The sequence below is a fragment of the Mastomys coucha genome, unplaced genomic scaffold (genome assembly GCF_008632895.1).
Source record: "Mastomys coucha isolate ucsf_1 unplaced genomic scaffold, UCSF_Mcou_1 pScaffold14, whole genome shotgun sequence".
NCBI lineage: Eukaryota > Metazoa > Chordata > Mammalia > Rodentia > Muridae > Mastomys > Mastomys coucha.
The window spans coordinates 80,804,897-80,821,935 of record NW_022196896.1 but is presented as its reverse complement, the minus strand read 5'-3'; the positions used below and the strand labels follow the sequence as shown (position 1 = coordinate 80,821,935).

Sequence of the window (17,039 nt, the reverse complement as noted above, 5' to 3'; positions counted from 1 at the left end):
CCCTCTTCTGCCGTGTCTGAAGACAGTACAGTGTACTTAATTATAATTAACCTTTTTAAAAAACCAAAAACAACAAAACAAAGCAAAAACCTTATAATGGAACATAAAATGTCCCATTTTTCAAAAAGTAGGACTTTTACTTATTCAGACCAAAAAGCAACACTACAAAAATAAAAATAAAAGAATCTCCAGAATGAAAGGACTGTCTGCCAACGATTCCTCCAGCAGAGGCTTCCCATCCAGAATATATAAGGAATTCAACAGCAAAATAACAGCCAGCCAGTCACTTCCCCAAAGCTCTGCCTCCAAAGCTCCGCCTCCAAAGCTCCGCCCCCAAAGCTCCGCCTCCAGATGTCCTTGCTTTGGGAGCCAGGCCCACAGCACAAGAGGCTTCAGGGGACATTTCAGCTCTACGCCATAATAACAGGCTTTTGTAAAAATGTTCAAAAAAAAAAAAAAATGCTAGCAAGGATAGGAGAAAGAACTGGCATATGCTGTTTTCAAACTAGAGGTAGAACAATCCCAACAGTAAATAGGAAAAGAGAGCTTATATATGTGTGTGTACATATATGTGTACATATGTACCCTCATACATGTGTACACATACATATATATGCAAACCGACATTATGTACATCCCTATATGTGTGTGTGCAGGTACACAGATATAGAGATGTACACATACATATGTATACATATACACACATGTGCATGCACATATGTAGACATACACAATAAAATACTAGTCGCAAATAAAGAAAGAATGTCTGTCTCTTGCTGCATCCTGGATGAAAGAGAGGGCAGGCATCGTGCTGAAGTGAAACCTCAGAGTGAGGAGCACTTACTGGCTCACTTTCAGATGAGTGCATGGAGTAGGGAGAAGAATGCTTCCAGAGTTGGGAAGGAAGGGAAGATGGGGACAGAGGGAGGGGGAGAGCGAGGTATGTGTTAATGGGAACAAAGGCAAAAACTGATGGGAACAGTGTTCATAATGCTCTGTGTAGTGTGGGATGGTTATGGATGATGACAACTAATTGTGTAATTCAAAAGAAAAGAATTCGAATGCTGGTAACACAAATAGTCCTTCACAGCCTCTGAAGCACACCACCTCAGGGAACGGCAGGGGAGCCAGAGGGTGCCTCTGCTCAGGACTTGCAGGGCCCATTTGTGACTGTGTCCCTTCCCTCCCTCGGCCATGTCTGCAGCCTGAGGGTTTAAAGAAGTGCCATTTCCACGAGGCTAAGGACAGTTAATGAACCAGTGGCTTTGAAAAATTAGAAGAGGGTGGAGGCTGGTTAGAGAGCTCAGTGGTTAAGGTATTCTAGAGGGCCTGAGTTCAATTCCCAGCAACCACATGGTAGCTCACAATCACCTAGGAAGGAATCTGATGTCCTCTCTGGCATGCAGATAGACATGCAGACAGAGCACTCATATAGTAAAAAACAAATGAAAACAATAAAAAATAAATTTTAACCTCCTGGTAATGGCACAGGCCTTTAATCCCAGCCCTTGGAAGCACAGGAAAATGGATCTCTAGAGTTTGTCAGCCTGGTCTACAGAGGGAGTTCCAGGACAGCCTGGGCTACACAGAAAAAATCCCACTTCAAAGAAACAAACAGAAAGAGGAGGAAGAGGAGGAGGAGAAAAGAAACAAACTGAAAAGAAAAACTAGAAGACAGGAAAAGGGGGGAAGGGAGGGAGGAATCAATCAAATGAGGGAAGGCATATGCCAGTCACCCTGATCTGATCATTGTACACTGTATTTGATAAATTATATCTCTGCCAGTGAAATGAGCCAGTTCAAACCAGATTAGATGATATTAAATGTTTATTAGGAGTCTGCTCCCCTAGTCTAGTGAGTTCACTAGCCCCAAGGAAGACAAAGGAAGCTGCCAGGGGAAGAGAGACAAAGAAAGAGCTCCAGCGGGGAAAGTGGGGCACGGTGGGGAGCCAAATGGTTTATATAGAGAAGATCCTCTGGGGAAAGGGCAGCCCAGGCCCTGGGTTAGAAAGTTCAGGATTGGGGACAGGGTTACCAGGTACAGACTGAGGGATGCTGGGAGAGCCTGGAGGCCAGGTCTCCTTTGATATGTAAAATATGCACCTCAATCCCTTGTCCTGGGGTCAGAAACCAAACAGTATTGAGATATCCCATAGTGCTTCTAAAAATATGGACAATTGCCATGCCAATTAAAATACTTCAAATATTTCAAAAATCTTAATAACAAATCAGAAGTTTCCTTTAGATTAAATAGATGTGGAATTTTAAGAGTAGAGCTCAGCAGGCACTCTTAGCAGAAGCATAGACCGTCCCTAGGAACATCTAGGCACATATTAAAGTAAGATTAGGATGACGTCATCTATGAGTGAGACGTCTTGTGAACTTCCCCACAAGGAGACTGTAGAGACTTTTGAAAGATGAGGACACAGGTTGGCTCCGTGTTCTCCTTGGCTTAAACATTCCCAGGATGCTCTGCATTCAGCAGTCTGGCTTTGGTTTTTGTTGTCTTTTTCCCCTTGGGACAAAGGCTTACTGGTTCTGTCAGCACTCAGGATTGGGGAGTAGTACAAAGAGACCAATTTGCCCAATTATTCCCCTAGGATATCCAAAGAAATACTGTCTGAACTTGTCCTCATTTTTTCCTTCTCTGAAATGACTCTCTTTATCTTATAAAATATGTACTTGGAAATTTGGGGTTCTAATTTTAAGATGGCATTTTTTTTTCTCAAATACTTAAGTAACGCTACACGTGGGTTAAGATATATGGCCCATTACAAAATTCTGACTCATGCATGGATGAGGTCTTACGCAATTTAGTAGCCTGATGTGGAACCTGCTCTCATCTTTTCATATTTTAAAAAAATCTGTTTAAAAAGTACAGGTGTGCTCATGCCGCAGCCCAGGCTCATGACAGACTTTTCAGCCAAAGCCATAAGTTAAGTAACAGAAGCAGCTCAGCTTATCCCTAAAGGGGATTGAGGGGTCTGGGTCTCTGGAGAGCTGAGGGCACGTGAGTCCAAGTTCTCCCTCCCTCCCTGCCATCTCTGCACTCCCTGTATTCTTGCCCTGTGGTTGCTATAAAACATTAACAAAAGTCCAAATGACTTGAAACAACAAAAATATATTGCCTCCTTTCTCGAGGGGAAGTCTGTGATCTGTACCACCAAGCCCAAATGGAGGCCCGGGCAGGACCAGGGTCCAATTGGAGACCAGAAATAAGTAGCTCTTTGCTCTTCGAGCTTCTCATTGGCTGCTTGCATTCTGGGGCTTGTGGGCTGTGCCATTCAAGTCCTCAAGGCCAACATCAACTCTTTTGAATGTCTGTGTTCCTGTTACCTGTTCCTCGGTGTGACTGGAATCTTCCTGTTTCTGTCTAAGGACAAATGATCACATTGATGGCACATCTATATAACTCAGTAAAATCTCCTTATGTCTTTTTTTGTTTGTTTGTTTTTTCGAGACAAGGTTTCTCTGTATAGCTCTGGCTGTCCTGGAACTCACTCTGTAGACCAGGCTGGCCTCGAACTCAGAAATCCTCCTGCCTCTGCCTACCAAGTGCTGGAATTAAAGGCGTGCACCACCACCACCCAGCTCCTTATGCCTTTTTTTTTTTTATGTGTATAAGACACTGTAGCTGTACAGATGGCCGTGAGCTATCATGTGTGTGGCTGCTGTTTTTGATCTCAGGACCTCTGCTGGCCCCACTCGCTCTGGCCTCACTTGCTCCCGCATAATTTACTGAGGCTGTCTTCAGACGCACCAGAAGAGGGCGTCCGATCTCATTAGGGGTGGTTGTGAGCCACCATGTGGTTGCTGGGATCCGAACTCAGGACCTTGGGAAGAGCAGTCAGTGCTCTTACCCATTGAGCCATCTCGCCAGCTCGCTCCTTATGTCTTAATTAACTCATCTCTACAAAGAGATTTTTCATACGTAAAGTAGCATTTGAAACATTAGTGTTTGATGTCTTTGGCATTTCTTAGACTCTCACACCTCCTAGAACCTCAGAATACTTTGAAATGCAGAACCTGGGAAGCCTAAATTGTTACAGGATATTTGATTATTGTACATAGAAAACCTAATGGTTAGCAAAACATACAAGCTTAGATAGCTATGTTCTTTAGAGACAGGTTTCCTACAGAGATGCAGTTTGGGTGTCCCTCTAAAAGCCTCCATAGTGTAAGAATGCTAAAGGATGGGAAGTTCCTGCCTATTTTAAGGCAGTTGCTTGGGAGAGAGAAGTCTTGTGGGCTTTGCTCTGTGGCTCAGGCAAAGTCAGCTGGGTGGTCTTGAGCTACCCATCATAAAGGTTAAATGGTTTGGCCCCTACTGACTAGGCCTGGAGCCCTGCCTTCTCCAGCTCTGACTTTGACATCGTTCAGTCTGCCAAGGGTGTAGGGGAGGAGCTAGAGACTTCTTTGATAGCAATTGGACCTTTGAGAGCTCTCTCTTGTGGCTTGGAAGAACCTTTGTGGAAGGAGCTCCAGGTAAGAGTTAGGGAGTTCTCTTTGGCCTTGCGAGAACCACAGAAAAGCAGCCGACAGGATACAGGTAAATAGGTATTCAAGGAAAGAGAATTGGGGAGCCATCTTGGGTTTGGAGTAGCTGAAGAGAAAAGGAGACTAGCTCAGTAGAATGACACAGAAAGATTTCTAAGACGGGTGGTAGTGGCACATGCCTTTAATCCCAGCCCTTGGGAGGCAGAGGCAGGCGAATTTCTGAGTTTGAGGCTAGCCTGGTCTACAGAGTGAGTTCCAGGGCTACACAGAGAAACCCTGTCTTGAAAAATCAAAAAATAAAGATCTAGCAGTTTAGTTGTAAAATCAGGCTTGTAAATAGACATTTTTTAAATACTCTCTCTCTTTTTTTTTAAAGATTTATTTATTTATTTTATATATACAAGTACACTGTAGCTGTACAGATAGTTGTGAGCCACAACCTTCAACAGACTGGAGGCCCCAGGGAGTTTAGAGGTCAGGTAGGATGGGGGTGGGGGCATCCATGTGGGGATGGGGTGGGGAGGAGGTATGGGATGTGGAGCAGCTAGAGAGTGCATGGAAGGGCGGGGAATGGAATATGGAGTGTAAAAAATAAATTAAAAATAAAATTAAAAAAAACAATACATGAGGGCAATTCCATGAAGTTCTGAGATAATTCAGAACTTCAGAGGACCTGGAAGAAGAGATTTAAACCTTAGATCCTGGTGATCTGGTTTAATATCTATCTTTTTGAATGTAACTAATATTTATATCAATAAAGACACAGGAGGCATAAACTGAGGTGAAAACCTGCTAGCTCAGTGAGGTAACTTTCATCTCTGAGTGAACACAGACCCAAAAGTCCTCTACTGTATGTGTGTTGGGGGCCTCATATCAGCTGGTGTATGCTGTCTGTTTGGTGGTCCAGTGTTTGAAAGATCTTGGGGGTCCAGGTCCATTGAAACTGCTGGTCCTCCTACAGGATGGCCCTTCTCCTCAGCTTGTTTCAGCCTTCCCTAATTCAACAATGGGGGTCAGTTGCTTCTGTCCATTGGTTGGGTACAAATATCTGCATCTGACTCTTTCAGCTGCTTGTTTGGTCTTCTGGAGTGCAGTCATGCTAGGTCCCTTTTTGTGAGTGCTTCATAGTCCCAGTAATAGTGTCAGGCCTTGGGACCTCCCCTTGAGCTGGATCCTACTTTGGGCCTGTCGCTGGACAGGCTTCTTTTCCTCAGGCTCCTCTCCATTTCCATCTCTGTAATTCTTTCAGACAGGAACAATTATGGGTCAGAGTTTTGACTCTGGGATGGCAACCCCATCCCTCACTTGATGCCTTGTTTTCCTGTTGGAGGTGGTCTCCCTTTGAGTCCTGGGAGTCTCTCACCTCCCAGGTCTCTGATGCATTCTGGGGGGGTCCCCCAACCCTTATTTCCTGAGGTTGCCTGTTTCCATTCTTTCTGCTGGCCCTCAGGGCTTCAGTCCTTTTCCCTTACCCAATACCAACCAGATCAGGTTCTCCTCTCTACCCGACTCCCCCAACCCTGTTCACTTTCCCTCACTCCCTCCCCACTTATGATTGCTTTCTTCTCTCTCCCAAGTGGGACTGAGGCATCCTCACTTGGGTCCTTCAGGTTGTTGACCTTTTTGAGTTCCGTGGACTGTAACTTGAGTATTCTGTACTTTTTTTTTTTTTTTTTTTTTTTTTTTTTTTTGGCTAAATCCACTTATTCATGAGTACATACCATGCATGTCTTTTTGGGTCTGAGTTACCTCACTCAGTATATTTTCTAGTTGCATCCATTTGTCTGCAAAACTCAGGATATCCTCATTCTTAATAGCTGAAAAATATTCCATTATGTTAATGAACCACATTTTCTGTATCCATTCTTCTGTTGTGGGACATCTGGGTTGTTTCCAGCTTCTAGCTATCACAAATAAGGCTGCTATGAACCTAGTGGAACACGTGCCCTGTGGCATGGTGGGGCATCTTTTGGGTATATTCCCAGGAGTGGTATAGCTTGGTCTTCAGGTAGATCTATTTCTAATTTTCTGAGGAACCTCCAGATTGATTTCCAGAGTGGTTGTACCAATTTGCAATCCCATCAGCAATGGAAGAGTGTTCCTCTTTCTCCACATCCTCTCCAACATGTGTTGTCACCTGAGGTTTTGATCTTAGCCATTCTGATTGGTGTAAGGTGGAATCTCAGGGTCATTTTGATTTGCATTTCTCTGATCACTAAGGACCTTGAACATTTCTTTAGGTGCTTCTCAGCCATTCAAGTTCCTCAGTTGTGAATTCTCAGTTTAGTTCTATACTGCTGCAGGCCGGCCAACCTTGGCCTCTCTCAACCCACGGGAGAAACAGAGATCCGGTACTGGTCGGCAAGGCATTGGCAAAGAAATGACAGACATACACAAGGAAGTGCAGGATCTGAATGTATTTCTCAAAATGGCATCAGACTTTTACAGTCATTACAAAAGAGAAAAGAAAAATCTGGCTGCTCAGTGGTCAAGGTATATCTGAGGCCATCTGAAACACACTGAGTCTAAAACAGCAGCCATCTCCTCTGGACTGGTACAGCACCCCTGGGCTCCAAGCATGCTCGAGCCTGCACGGGTCTGGACGGAGTCCTGGGGGGTGGGGGGGGGCTGTGGACTAGCCAGCCAGGAGGGTAGAGGCTTGAATCTCAAATGCTCTGCAGTACACTGCCTCACACACACACACACACACACACACACACACACACACACACACACACACACTCAGCTCAAGGTCCCACCCATCATTAGTAAATGCCCTCTATGCTAATCTTCTGGGCTAGCAGAGATGTGTCCCAGGGGTCTCATTCTTCTAATCCCTGGGAGTGATTCAACCGCTGTATGTGACTAAAAAGTTGACCTTGCCCTGGGATTATCAACTTCTATTCTATAAGCTAGGGTGTAACCATATAGGTTTTTCTATGCCTGCCAAAGTTCTTAAGTAATAACACAAAATATAATAGCTTATATTTATTTACAGTATATTTGGCCTTAACCTAGGCTTGCTCCCCAACTAACTCTTAACTTAAATTAATCCATTTATACTATTCTATGTCTGTCATGTGGTTGGTTACTTTGCCTCAGTTTCCTATGTCCAAGTTCCCTGACATCTTGGTGGCAAATCTCCCAAGTCTGACTCTGTCCCCTAATTCTCCTCTTTCTGCCGGATGGCCCACCTTACTATCCTGCCTTTTGATATAGGCTATAGGCTTTTTATTTTAAAGCCAATCACAAGGTGCCATAGGCTTCACACAGTGGACAAAAACATCATTGTAACTATTTAGTTTTCAATCCCATCAGAGACTGGAGAAGAGTAAATATTACCTGAGTAAATAAGTGCAGAGCAAGCAGCTTCCAAAACTATGGAAATAACAGAAGTTGTTGGCTACCTGAACAGTCACACAAGATTTCTCTGTGTCACTGGTGTAGCAGTAAAAATTTAAAAGCCGCTCTTATGCTCCTGGTGGGTGAATGTGCATCTCTGCACCCGCCAAGAGCTCTGTATTCACAAATGGAAGACAACCACACAAAACCTTTATATTTTAATTTGCCTTAGCTAGCTCAATGGCTGAGCTACTTCCAAACCTCGTGGCTAGCACACACTCCCCTCCAGCATTCCTGAGTTAACACCTTCTAAATCTATACTTTATCTTTGCTGCCCTGTTTCCTTCTGAGCAGCCCTCCCTCCCATGGGGCTGCTTTCCCTTTGCGTCTACATTTCCCTTCTCATCCTCCTGCTCCTTCACACCGTGGTCCGTCCTACACCCCTCTCATGGCAGACTCCTTTCTTCTCCCTCTCCTGCATTTTCTCTCCAGGAATCCTGGAAGTCCTGCCTCTGACCCTCTGCCTATTGGCAGGGACCCACAAAAACACTCCAACATCAGTGTCTCTCCCTGACCCTGGACAATATTGACTGGCTAGCCAGAAAGCACCAGAATTCTCATTTCTCTCTCCACTGTTGTGATTACAGACACATGAGACCATAACCAACTCTTTATGTAGGTTCTGGGGATCTGAACTCCAGTCCTTATGCTTGTACAACAAGTGCTTTACCCAACAGCTCTTCTTACCCATCTCTGACTATACACTTCTATACTAGTGAGACAATCCAATTTCAGTGGTTTGTGGGTCATCCCTGAGCTCAGTATTGAGGGTCATCCCTCAGTGGTGGTTTGAATGAGAATGCTCGAATAGGTTCATACAGTAGGATACTTAGTCCCCAGTTGGTAGGACTGTTTGGGAAGGATTAAGAGGTGTGGCCCTGGAGGAGGTGTGTCATGAGGGGTGGGCTTTGAGGTTTAAAAAAAAAAACATTTCCAGTGGCTCTTTCTGGCTCAGGCTCATGTTTGAAGATCTGGGCTCTTAGCATTTGCTCCAATGCCTGCCTGCCTGCCGTCATGCTCCCCACTCTGATGGTTATGGACCCACCCTCTAAAACTGTAAGCCCAAATAAATTTCTTCTATAAGTTGCTTATGGTCCTGGCTAGACAAGGTGAACATTTCCTTTCTCTTTTCCCATGCATATTACTTACTGTTGCCCCCTTCCAGTTTTGTGCATTGTGAGCATTTTATCTCTCTTTTCCTTTCTTATCTTTATTCCACCTTCAGTGAAATCTTCCGACTGCCACATGAGAAGCAGCTATCACCACAAGTAGAAGATTGTTTGCTTACCTGATTAGCCATGAACAAACTTACTCTTACTTTCAAAGTTTTCACCATCATGAAGGAAGCATTGAAAACAACCGTTGTTCCTTTCCTTACTCAAACCAAACAGGGATTCAACTCCGTGTCCCTGTTCATGACAGTTAAATAGCTGTGTCAGCACCTTTTCCACTTCTGATAGAGACAAGGTAGAAACTAAAAAAAAATTATATAGTCGAACAGGGTTGTACCTCAGCTGGTAGGATGTTTGCTTAGCATATTCCACAATTTCTAGTACTACCTAAACTGAGCAAGGCAGCTTATGTCAATAATCTCAGCACTTGGCAGGTAGAGACAGGAGGATCAGACGACCAAGGTTGCCCTCAATGAAATAAGGAGTTCAAGGCTATCCTGGGATACACTGCCTTAAAAATTATTTGTATATATTCTTATATCACACACATTTTACATGAGATAAAATACAAAATCAACTTGAGTATGAAAGGGCTTAGCGTGACTCACAGTTTGAGGGTAACTCCATTGTGTCAAAGAAGTCATGGCAGGGGAAACTTGTAAAAGCTGTTGACCTTGCAACCACAGTCAGGAAGCAGGTAGCAACAACTGCCAGTACCCAGTTAACTTTCACCTTTTGCTTCAGTTTGGAATCCCAGTCCCTGGACCTGGTATTGCCCACAATTCTGGTGGGTCATCCTACTTCAGCCTGATCTAGATAATTAATTCCACACAAACATATTCAGAGGTATATCTCTTCAGTGTAGAACTGAGAATTGATATCAATCTTCATGCCTAACATAGATCATTTAAAAATTCCTATCTGTCTTCTTTAATGTTGTATCTTCTTTGATGTTGTCCTTACTAAGCATTCTTTTCCTCACCGTTACCTTGTCATGCTAAAATTTATCAAATAATTAATTTCAAAATTCAAACCAACAGTTATTGGACTTCTTTTGAGTGCATGCACCTGTGTTGAGTACACTATTTTTCTCAAAATTTAAGAAATGTCACCGAAGAATTGCATCCACATACATCTGAGTAGAAAAGTACCTTTCGCCTACAGTGCCTCAAATGCTACTCTTTAACAGAAAGACAAATGGAATCCTTTAAACCAGAAGCAAAAGTTGAAAAACTTTCTCTCTCTCTCTCCCCATCAACTAAAGAATTATAAAATATCCACTAGTCAGTATTACATATTCAGAAAAAAATGTCATCATCAATGGTACTTAAAAAGTTAAGAACGATACCAGGTGTGCGACTCCAGCTCTTCTGGAGGCTGAGGCAGAATATGGTCACAGAACCTGAGGTACAAAGCAGGACCTGGCATCAAAATAAGGATTAGAAACTTTTAAGGACCTGAGAGTGTGAGGAAGAAGCCGGCCACTTCCCTGTGAGGGACCCTGAGTTTAGTTCCCAGAACTGTCGAGTAAACTAGACACAAGCTGCATGGCCGTGCTTGCCAACCTCAGCTGCTCAGGAGACCTGGTCTCCAGAGCCAGGCTGGGCGTGCTTCGGGCCCTGGGTGTGAGTGCTGGCACCACCTAACTAGTTAAAAAGAGGAAAACATCAAGGAATAAAGGATAAAATTTAAACTGGTTTCTATTAATATATAATTTAAGAGACAGGAAAACTGTGTTAATGAGTTACACTGCCACTTTTATCCCAAGGAACTGTAAATATTTCTTAAACAGGAAGGACTTAGGGAGAAGGCCTCATGAGGAACCGAATCATCTTTCAGCTGAGCTCTACAGTGCTTATTATTAACTAAGGCTGGGGGTAAAAATGGAGAACAGGTGAATTGCATTCTCATAGACCTGGACCAATATGAGAAATAATTACTTGGACCAGTGGCTGTGAGAATCTACCTGATTTCTTCAGTTACTTTTTTTCTATTTGAAAAGCTCCATGTCTATGCAATGGGCTGAATTCTGTCAGCACTAGATATTAGCAGAGGTGACTACACTACAGGAAACAGTTTATACTTTCATTCTTCTAGCCCTTAGCCATTCTTGACTATGGAACAGAAAATTTAATGGGTAAAACAAACACTGTTATTCCGGTTAAAAATAGATTCTATTTTTCTGGTATATTATTTTAGGAAGCAATTCACAATTATCACTAAAATATGATAAAATTTAAAGATTTTAAAAATTTATTCTTCTCTCATACCATACATCCCAACTGCAGCTTCTCCTCCCTCCCCACCTCCCAGCTACCTCTCACTTCTCTCCTCCCCCACATCCTCTCCCCTGTTTCCCTTCAGAAAAGAGCAGACTTCCCAGGGACATCAGCTGAATGCTGCTTAACAAGACACAGTAAGACTAGGCACAAACCCTCCTATGAAAGCTGGGCTGGGCAACCCAGTAAGGAGAAAAAGACAACGGAGCTCCCACCATTAGGACTCCCACAAAAACCACCAAGCATAGAACTTAGTGCAGACCCCTGCAGGCTCCAGGATTGCTTCAGTCTCTGGGGACCCCTGTGCTTTCTGCTTAGTTGATTTTGTGGGCCGTGTTTTCCTGGTGTCCTCAACCCACTCTGGCTTCTACAATTCTTTTTCCTCTCTTATATGGGATTACCTGGGCTCTGAGGGGAGAAACCTGATGGAGCTCTCCAGTTTGGGTTATCTCCGGCTAATGTTTCTTTACTGTTTGCAGGAGAAATCTCCATACAATTTCATGGAACTTTTTTCTTGTTGTTCTTTTCTTGCCTTAATTAATGATACAGAAATTTAACAGAATTATGACATATTTAATAAATTTATTTAGATCTTGAAACATTCAAATAATGGAAACTGTGCCTTTGTAAAACCCGAAAATGTTAACCTTTAATTTTTTTTTAATGCTTTAAATAATCTACAAGTTCATCAACAATCAGGTCTTCAGTGTCACTGGGAGCTTTAGTTCAAAATCCTGGAATTCTAACGTGGGAACAACATGAAGAAATTTTGGGATATTTATTTACTCCCAGAACCACTGACACTTAAACATTCTCTATTTAAATCTCGTATTAAAAATAAGAATGATAATCTCAGCCCTTGAGAGGCACGAGGCTTCGGAGAGTGTATCCCAAGTTCAACCTGGGATACCCAGTGAGTCTGGGCAAACCGAACTGTCTGTCAGCGCGTCCCCTCGACTCAGGCTTTCCCCTTATTTACTCCTTTCTCTTCCCCCAAGAGCTTGTGGTCCTTGCTGCATTTTCTTCTCCCCCGCCCCACTCCCTTCAAGTCTCTCACCTCACCTACCAGTGCAGCTCTGGTGTCCCCAGAGCTTTTCAGTGTTCCCTTCACCAGCAAGTCTCTTTCTAAAACACCCTGCCTCCGTGTTCCCTGCTCGCCTCCCACCTCCAAGGTCTCTTTGTTTTGTAAAATCCTGTATGAGGTAATGTTCCATACTCTCAAATTCACATTCTAGGCCCCTTGGTGTTCTCATTTCCAGAACTTCTGTGGCAGACAGATCAATTTCTACACCAGCTGCCACTTTTCCTTTCGTGGCTGACCACACTCTGGGCTCCAGATCTGCAATATCCATTCGCACACTGTTCCTTGCTGCTAGATCTCAAGATCACCTCAACTCAGCTTGGGACTCCTGACTTCACTCCTTCATGCAAGTTACTGGTGTCTCTGGGAATGGCATCTGCACAACCCACAGACTCCGGGATTGGTTTGGAAACCCTCTTTCCGTTAGCCTTGTTCCCTCACACTGTCACCTCTCAGATACCACTCAGATTCACCCGCCCCTGCGTCAGAGCACATTCCTCTTCCCGCAGCAGCCAGGAGCTTTTTTTTTTTTTTTTTCCTTTTTTAAATGTCGGTCTCATTCAGCTGTTTGGATGTTTGAAACTCTCAGCCACTTAACATTTCTTGCAGTAGTAACTGCATGCTCCGACTGCCTCTCCCACTCCATTCCTATCCAGGTACCCACTCCTTCTCTCTCTGGCCTGCTAAGTTATTTTCAGCTGCCTGTTACCTCTTCCCCCTCAGCGCAGCGACTCAGCTTCCTTGACAGCTGCTTCCTCTGCCTCCTGAGGTTGCCTAGGTAACTTCTAATCAATTGACTAGATGTAAGGTCGCTTTCTCACACAAGCCTTCCCTGACCCCTGAGAATGAATCGCATCCCCAATTCTACACTTTCTCTCCGTGGAAATTCTCTCCATCAGCTGGGCGTGGTGCTATAAATCTGCAATCCCAGGACTCCAGAGGCTGAGGCAAAAAGATCCCAAGTTCAAGGACAGCCTGACTTTGTCTCAAAAATACCAAGGGCTCAGCATGTAGCTCAGTGGTAGGGTGTTTGCCTGTTATGTACAGGTCCTGGATTCAACTGACAGCATCATGAATAAAAGTCACCACTAACCAGTGTACAGAATAACAGTGGGATAAATGTTGCCTTCTGTCCATCTTTGGTCTTTGGGGGCAGGGACTTTAACATTTTGCCCTCAAAACTTAGTGCAGTGCCTCACACATAGTGAGAACTCAGGAAGATTGATCCAGGTGTGGTATGCGGTAGCTACTGCACCCATCAGACTGAAGCAAAAAGCTTGAGGCTAGCCTGGATTACATAGTGGATTCTGTTTTAGGAAAATAAAAAGAATGAGAAAAGAAAAAGTCACCTGCTAACTGAACAAAAGATGAACAAAGGAATGTCATATTTAGCTGTCCATGGTCAAGTTGGCAAAGCGATAGCCAGGTTTTTGTTTGTTTGAGACAGGGTCTCGTGCATCCAGGGCTGGTCTCGAATTCAAAGTGCAGCCTACGCTGCTCTTCAGTGGCTGACCATGCTGTCTCTACCTCCCAAGTACTGAGGTTACAGACAAGCACTACCATGACAACCACTGGTTCTACTTTGCAGTTCAGATCACCGGCTTTCTCAACAATGAGCTTATCCTGAATTTCATTCTGAATTATTAGGACCGAAGCACACTCACAAGCCACGAAGTCCGGTTTCTCCCCCTTACCACTTTCTTCAGGTGGTACTTACTTAGCAAGAGGATGCTGCAGATATACTCATTTTTCATTTTTCAGTGAAGTCTATGCTATGTGGTTGCTTCACTTTCGAATGGGCTATTATGGTAAACCACGCCACTATTTCTAAGAAGAGATACAATGTGTAGGTCAAAAAGAGCAATTTTGTCTTCTGCAATAGAGATTCTTGTTAAAAAAAATGCCGTTAATTTGAAAACTAATATCTCTCAAAGTACATCTTATTAGGTGAGATCATCTTCATCATATTCCCAGCCTAAACATGAAAAAGAGAGAGCCACTTTTTTGTATGGAAGTGGCTCATGTGTTTCTAAAAACTCACATAATATGGCCCGTGGTTTGTGAGGCAGCTGATGCACTTAAGAGATAAATAGGCTATCCTTGGAGAGGCTGGGAGACCTGCTTCTCAAGGGTCTTTGTGCAATAGATGAAAACGGAATCATTATTTTTGAACTGCCTCTGCTCACGTCAGTGACTCCCTGTAGCAGCCTGTCCCCTGGCTATAAGAGCCTGAGAGTCCTTGGCAGCGCGTAGGCAGGGCCAGGCAAAGCCAAACTCCTGGTAAGCTCTATTGCCTTTTCTATGTTTCAGCTTCCATGTCACAACCAGTGTTGGAAAATTATCTTTACTTATGCTGTTGTGGTATGTCTGTCTGTCTGTCTGAGATGTGCATGCATGTATGTTGGAAGCATTTCTTAGTTTAGAGTACTTTAAGTATTCTTTTGGTTGTTTTAAATTATTAGTCTTCCTCCTCCCCTCTCCTCTTCTCCCTCCTCCTCTTTATCCTGCTCCTCTCCTCCTAACCCTCTTTCTTCTCTTCCCCTCATTCTTCAACTGTCTTTCCTTCCCCCTTTCTGTAGGGATTTCTGTACCAGGAATTGAACCCAGGGCTCTGTGAAGGCTGAGCAGCCACTCTCCCACAGAGGGATAGCCCCAGCTGAAGTCTTTCTCTGCCATTTCATTCCTCCTAAAAAAAAAAGTTGGCTGACTTAAGACACAGGTCATTTAAGACGGTGTTTTCATTTCAAAGCTTGCATTATTTTGGAGACTACAAAGTGTGTATTTCATTTTCAAAGATGCAGATGGCACACCTAGACTTTCTAGGTATAGTCACAATTGTTTTGCTCAGCATAGTTTAGGGTTTCCATCATTGTGAAGCGCTTTAAGCTAATCCACTAGATTTGGAGAGCCTTATTTACACCTAAAAAAAAGATTATAAAATTTAGGTGAACCAATATGTTATTTCTTTTTCATTATCTTTCTAGATCCATGTTTCTTTCTCTTCTGACTGTCTTGGTGGCCATTATTCCCTCTTTTATACAGCACCATGTCCAAAGTACACCTCCTGCTGCTCTTGGCTGCCCTGGTACTGACCAGCCACATACATGGAGCCACACTGAGAAATGAAGACACGTGGAAGCCACTGAGTAACCCCAGAAACCGAGAACTGGTAAGAACATACCCAGGAACACCAGCTGAGGGGTGCAGAGGAGGCAACCAAAGGCTGGGGAGATTCTCATCAGGACAGGACTAGATTTTGCTCTCCTGGTAGCTGGCATCCTAATATTTCTCTAGCCAACTTATGCTTGTTTCTATGTGTTGAAACTAGTTTATAATAGAAGTGAGTTTATATGTACACAGCAGATTGTATTTGTAAATGAGCTTATATCCACACCAATGTTAGAGCATTGGTTTTTAATATACATATAACATGAAAATGGTATTGGAACTTAGCTTGGTTATAGAGAGCTTGCCTAACACGCAGAGGGACCTGGCTTTGGACCCTCAGAAAAAAGAGGAGGAGGAGAGGAAGAGATGGAGAGAGGGGAAAGGGAGGAGGGGAGGGCAGGAGAGAGCTGCCGTTTGTAAGGCATATATTGAACAGATGCTAAAACAGATTACCCCACAACAGCATTTGCAGCATTTATGTGCAGGAGCTGGAAGTTGACCCTGCCACAGTTATCAGTTTCAAGCAAACAGATATCTAGAAAATAGAATTCAAAAGATAAGTAACATATTCTTCTAAAAGTATGCCTAGATCAACAAGCATGTTGACATGCCTATTTGAATGTAGTTTTTCTAAAGAAGGTGTGAGCTAAACCAACATAAGCTTAAAGCAATCACGTTGTCTGCACTCTGCACAGTTTCCACCTGCTCATTTGCTAAAGGCTATGTGGAAACTGAGGCAGAACAATAACTGGAGTCTCCTGAAGCAGAGGGGAAATGGAGCTGATTGCTCTGGAGTTTGATTTCATCTCTGACTGTGGGTCTCTGCCGGAAGTGCTGCTTAATAATGTATATCTTCCCTGGGTTGCAATCCAAAGGACTGAATTGTCTGGTAAGAACCAAACTGTCAGAAAGCAGGCAGGGTTGGGAAGAAATGGACCAGTCTAGATTGTCAACTTTCTGCTTCTCAGTGTAGCTTTAAGTTTAAGTCACAGGAAGAAGAAAGGGAGGGAAATGCAGACTGGGCTCAGAGCATTTGAATTCTTCATTTACATAAGGTGTTGAGCATTTTCATTGTCTCTAGTTTTTCAGAAGCCTCCAGGCCTACTTTAAGGGTAGAGGACTTGATCTTGGGAACCTTCCAAATACCTTCATGAATGAGGACCCCAGACCTCTCTCTTTCGGGTCGGAACATATTGCTTCTGCATTTGCAGACTACGAAGCACAGAAAAACTCCCTCCATAATTCCTACAAAGGCTGATAGCCCAGGTAAATGCTGTCCCTTCAGTCCTAGGACCTGGCCAAGCATACAGCTCATGCAATAGAGATTTTGAAAAGATTTCTTAGAATACTCAGTTATAATTATACTCATCACTATTAAATATTTAAATTCAGTTCGTGCATTTCATAGTCTGTTTTTTTTTTTTTTTTTTTTTTTTTTTT

General features: G+C 43.5%; 1 protein-coding gene across 1 annotated transcript in view; it reads left to right on the top strand.

Moving 5' to 3' along the window:
* The first annotated feature begins 14,695 nt into the window (after nucleotides 1-14,695).
* The window catches only part of CUNH2orf66 (chromosome unknown C2orf66 homolog), a 3,757-nt gene continuing 1,413 nt past the window's right edge, over nucleotides 14,696-17,039 (top strand). The window contains exons 1-3 of the mRNA XM_031368839.1: nucleotides 14,696-14,711; nucleotides 15,474-15,600; nucleotides 16,681-16,865. Of these exons, the coding sequence (XP_031224699.1) occupies nucleotides 15,478-15,600; nucleotides 16,681-16,857 (300 nt within the window). The 5' untranslated portion in view covers nucleotides 14,696-14,711; nucleotides 15,474-15,477 and the 3' untranslated portion in view covers nucleotides 16,858-16,865. The remainder of the gene's footprint in view (nucleotides 14,712-15,473; nucleotides 15,601-16,680; nucleotides 16,866-17,039) is intronic.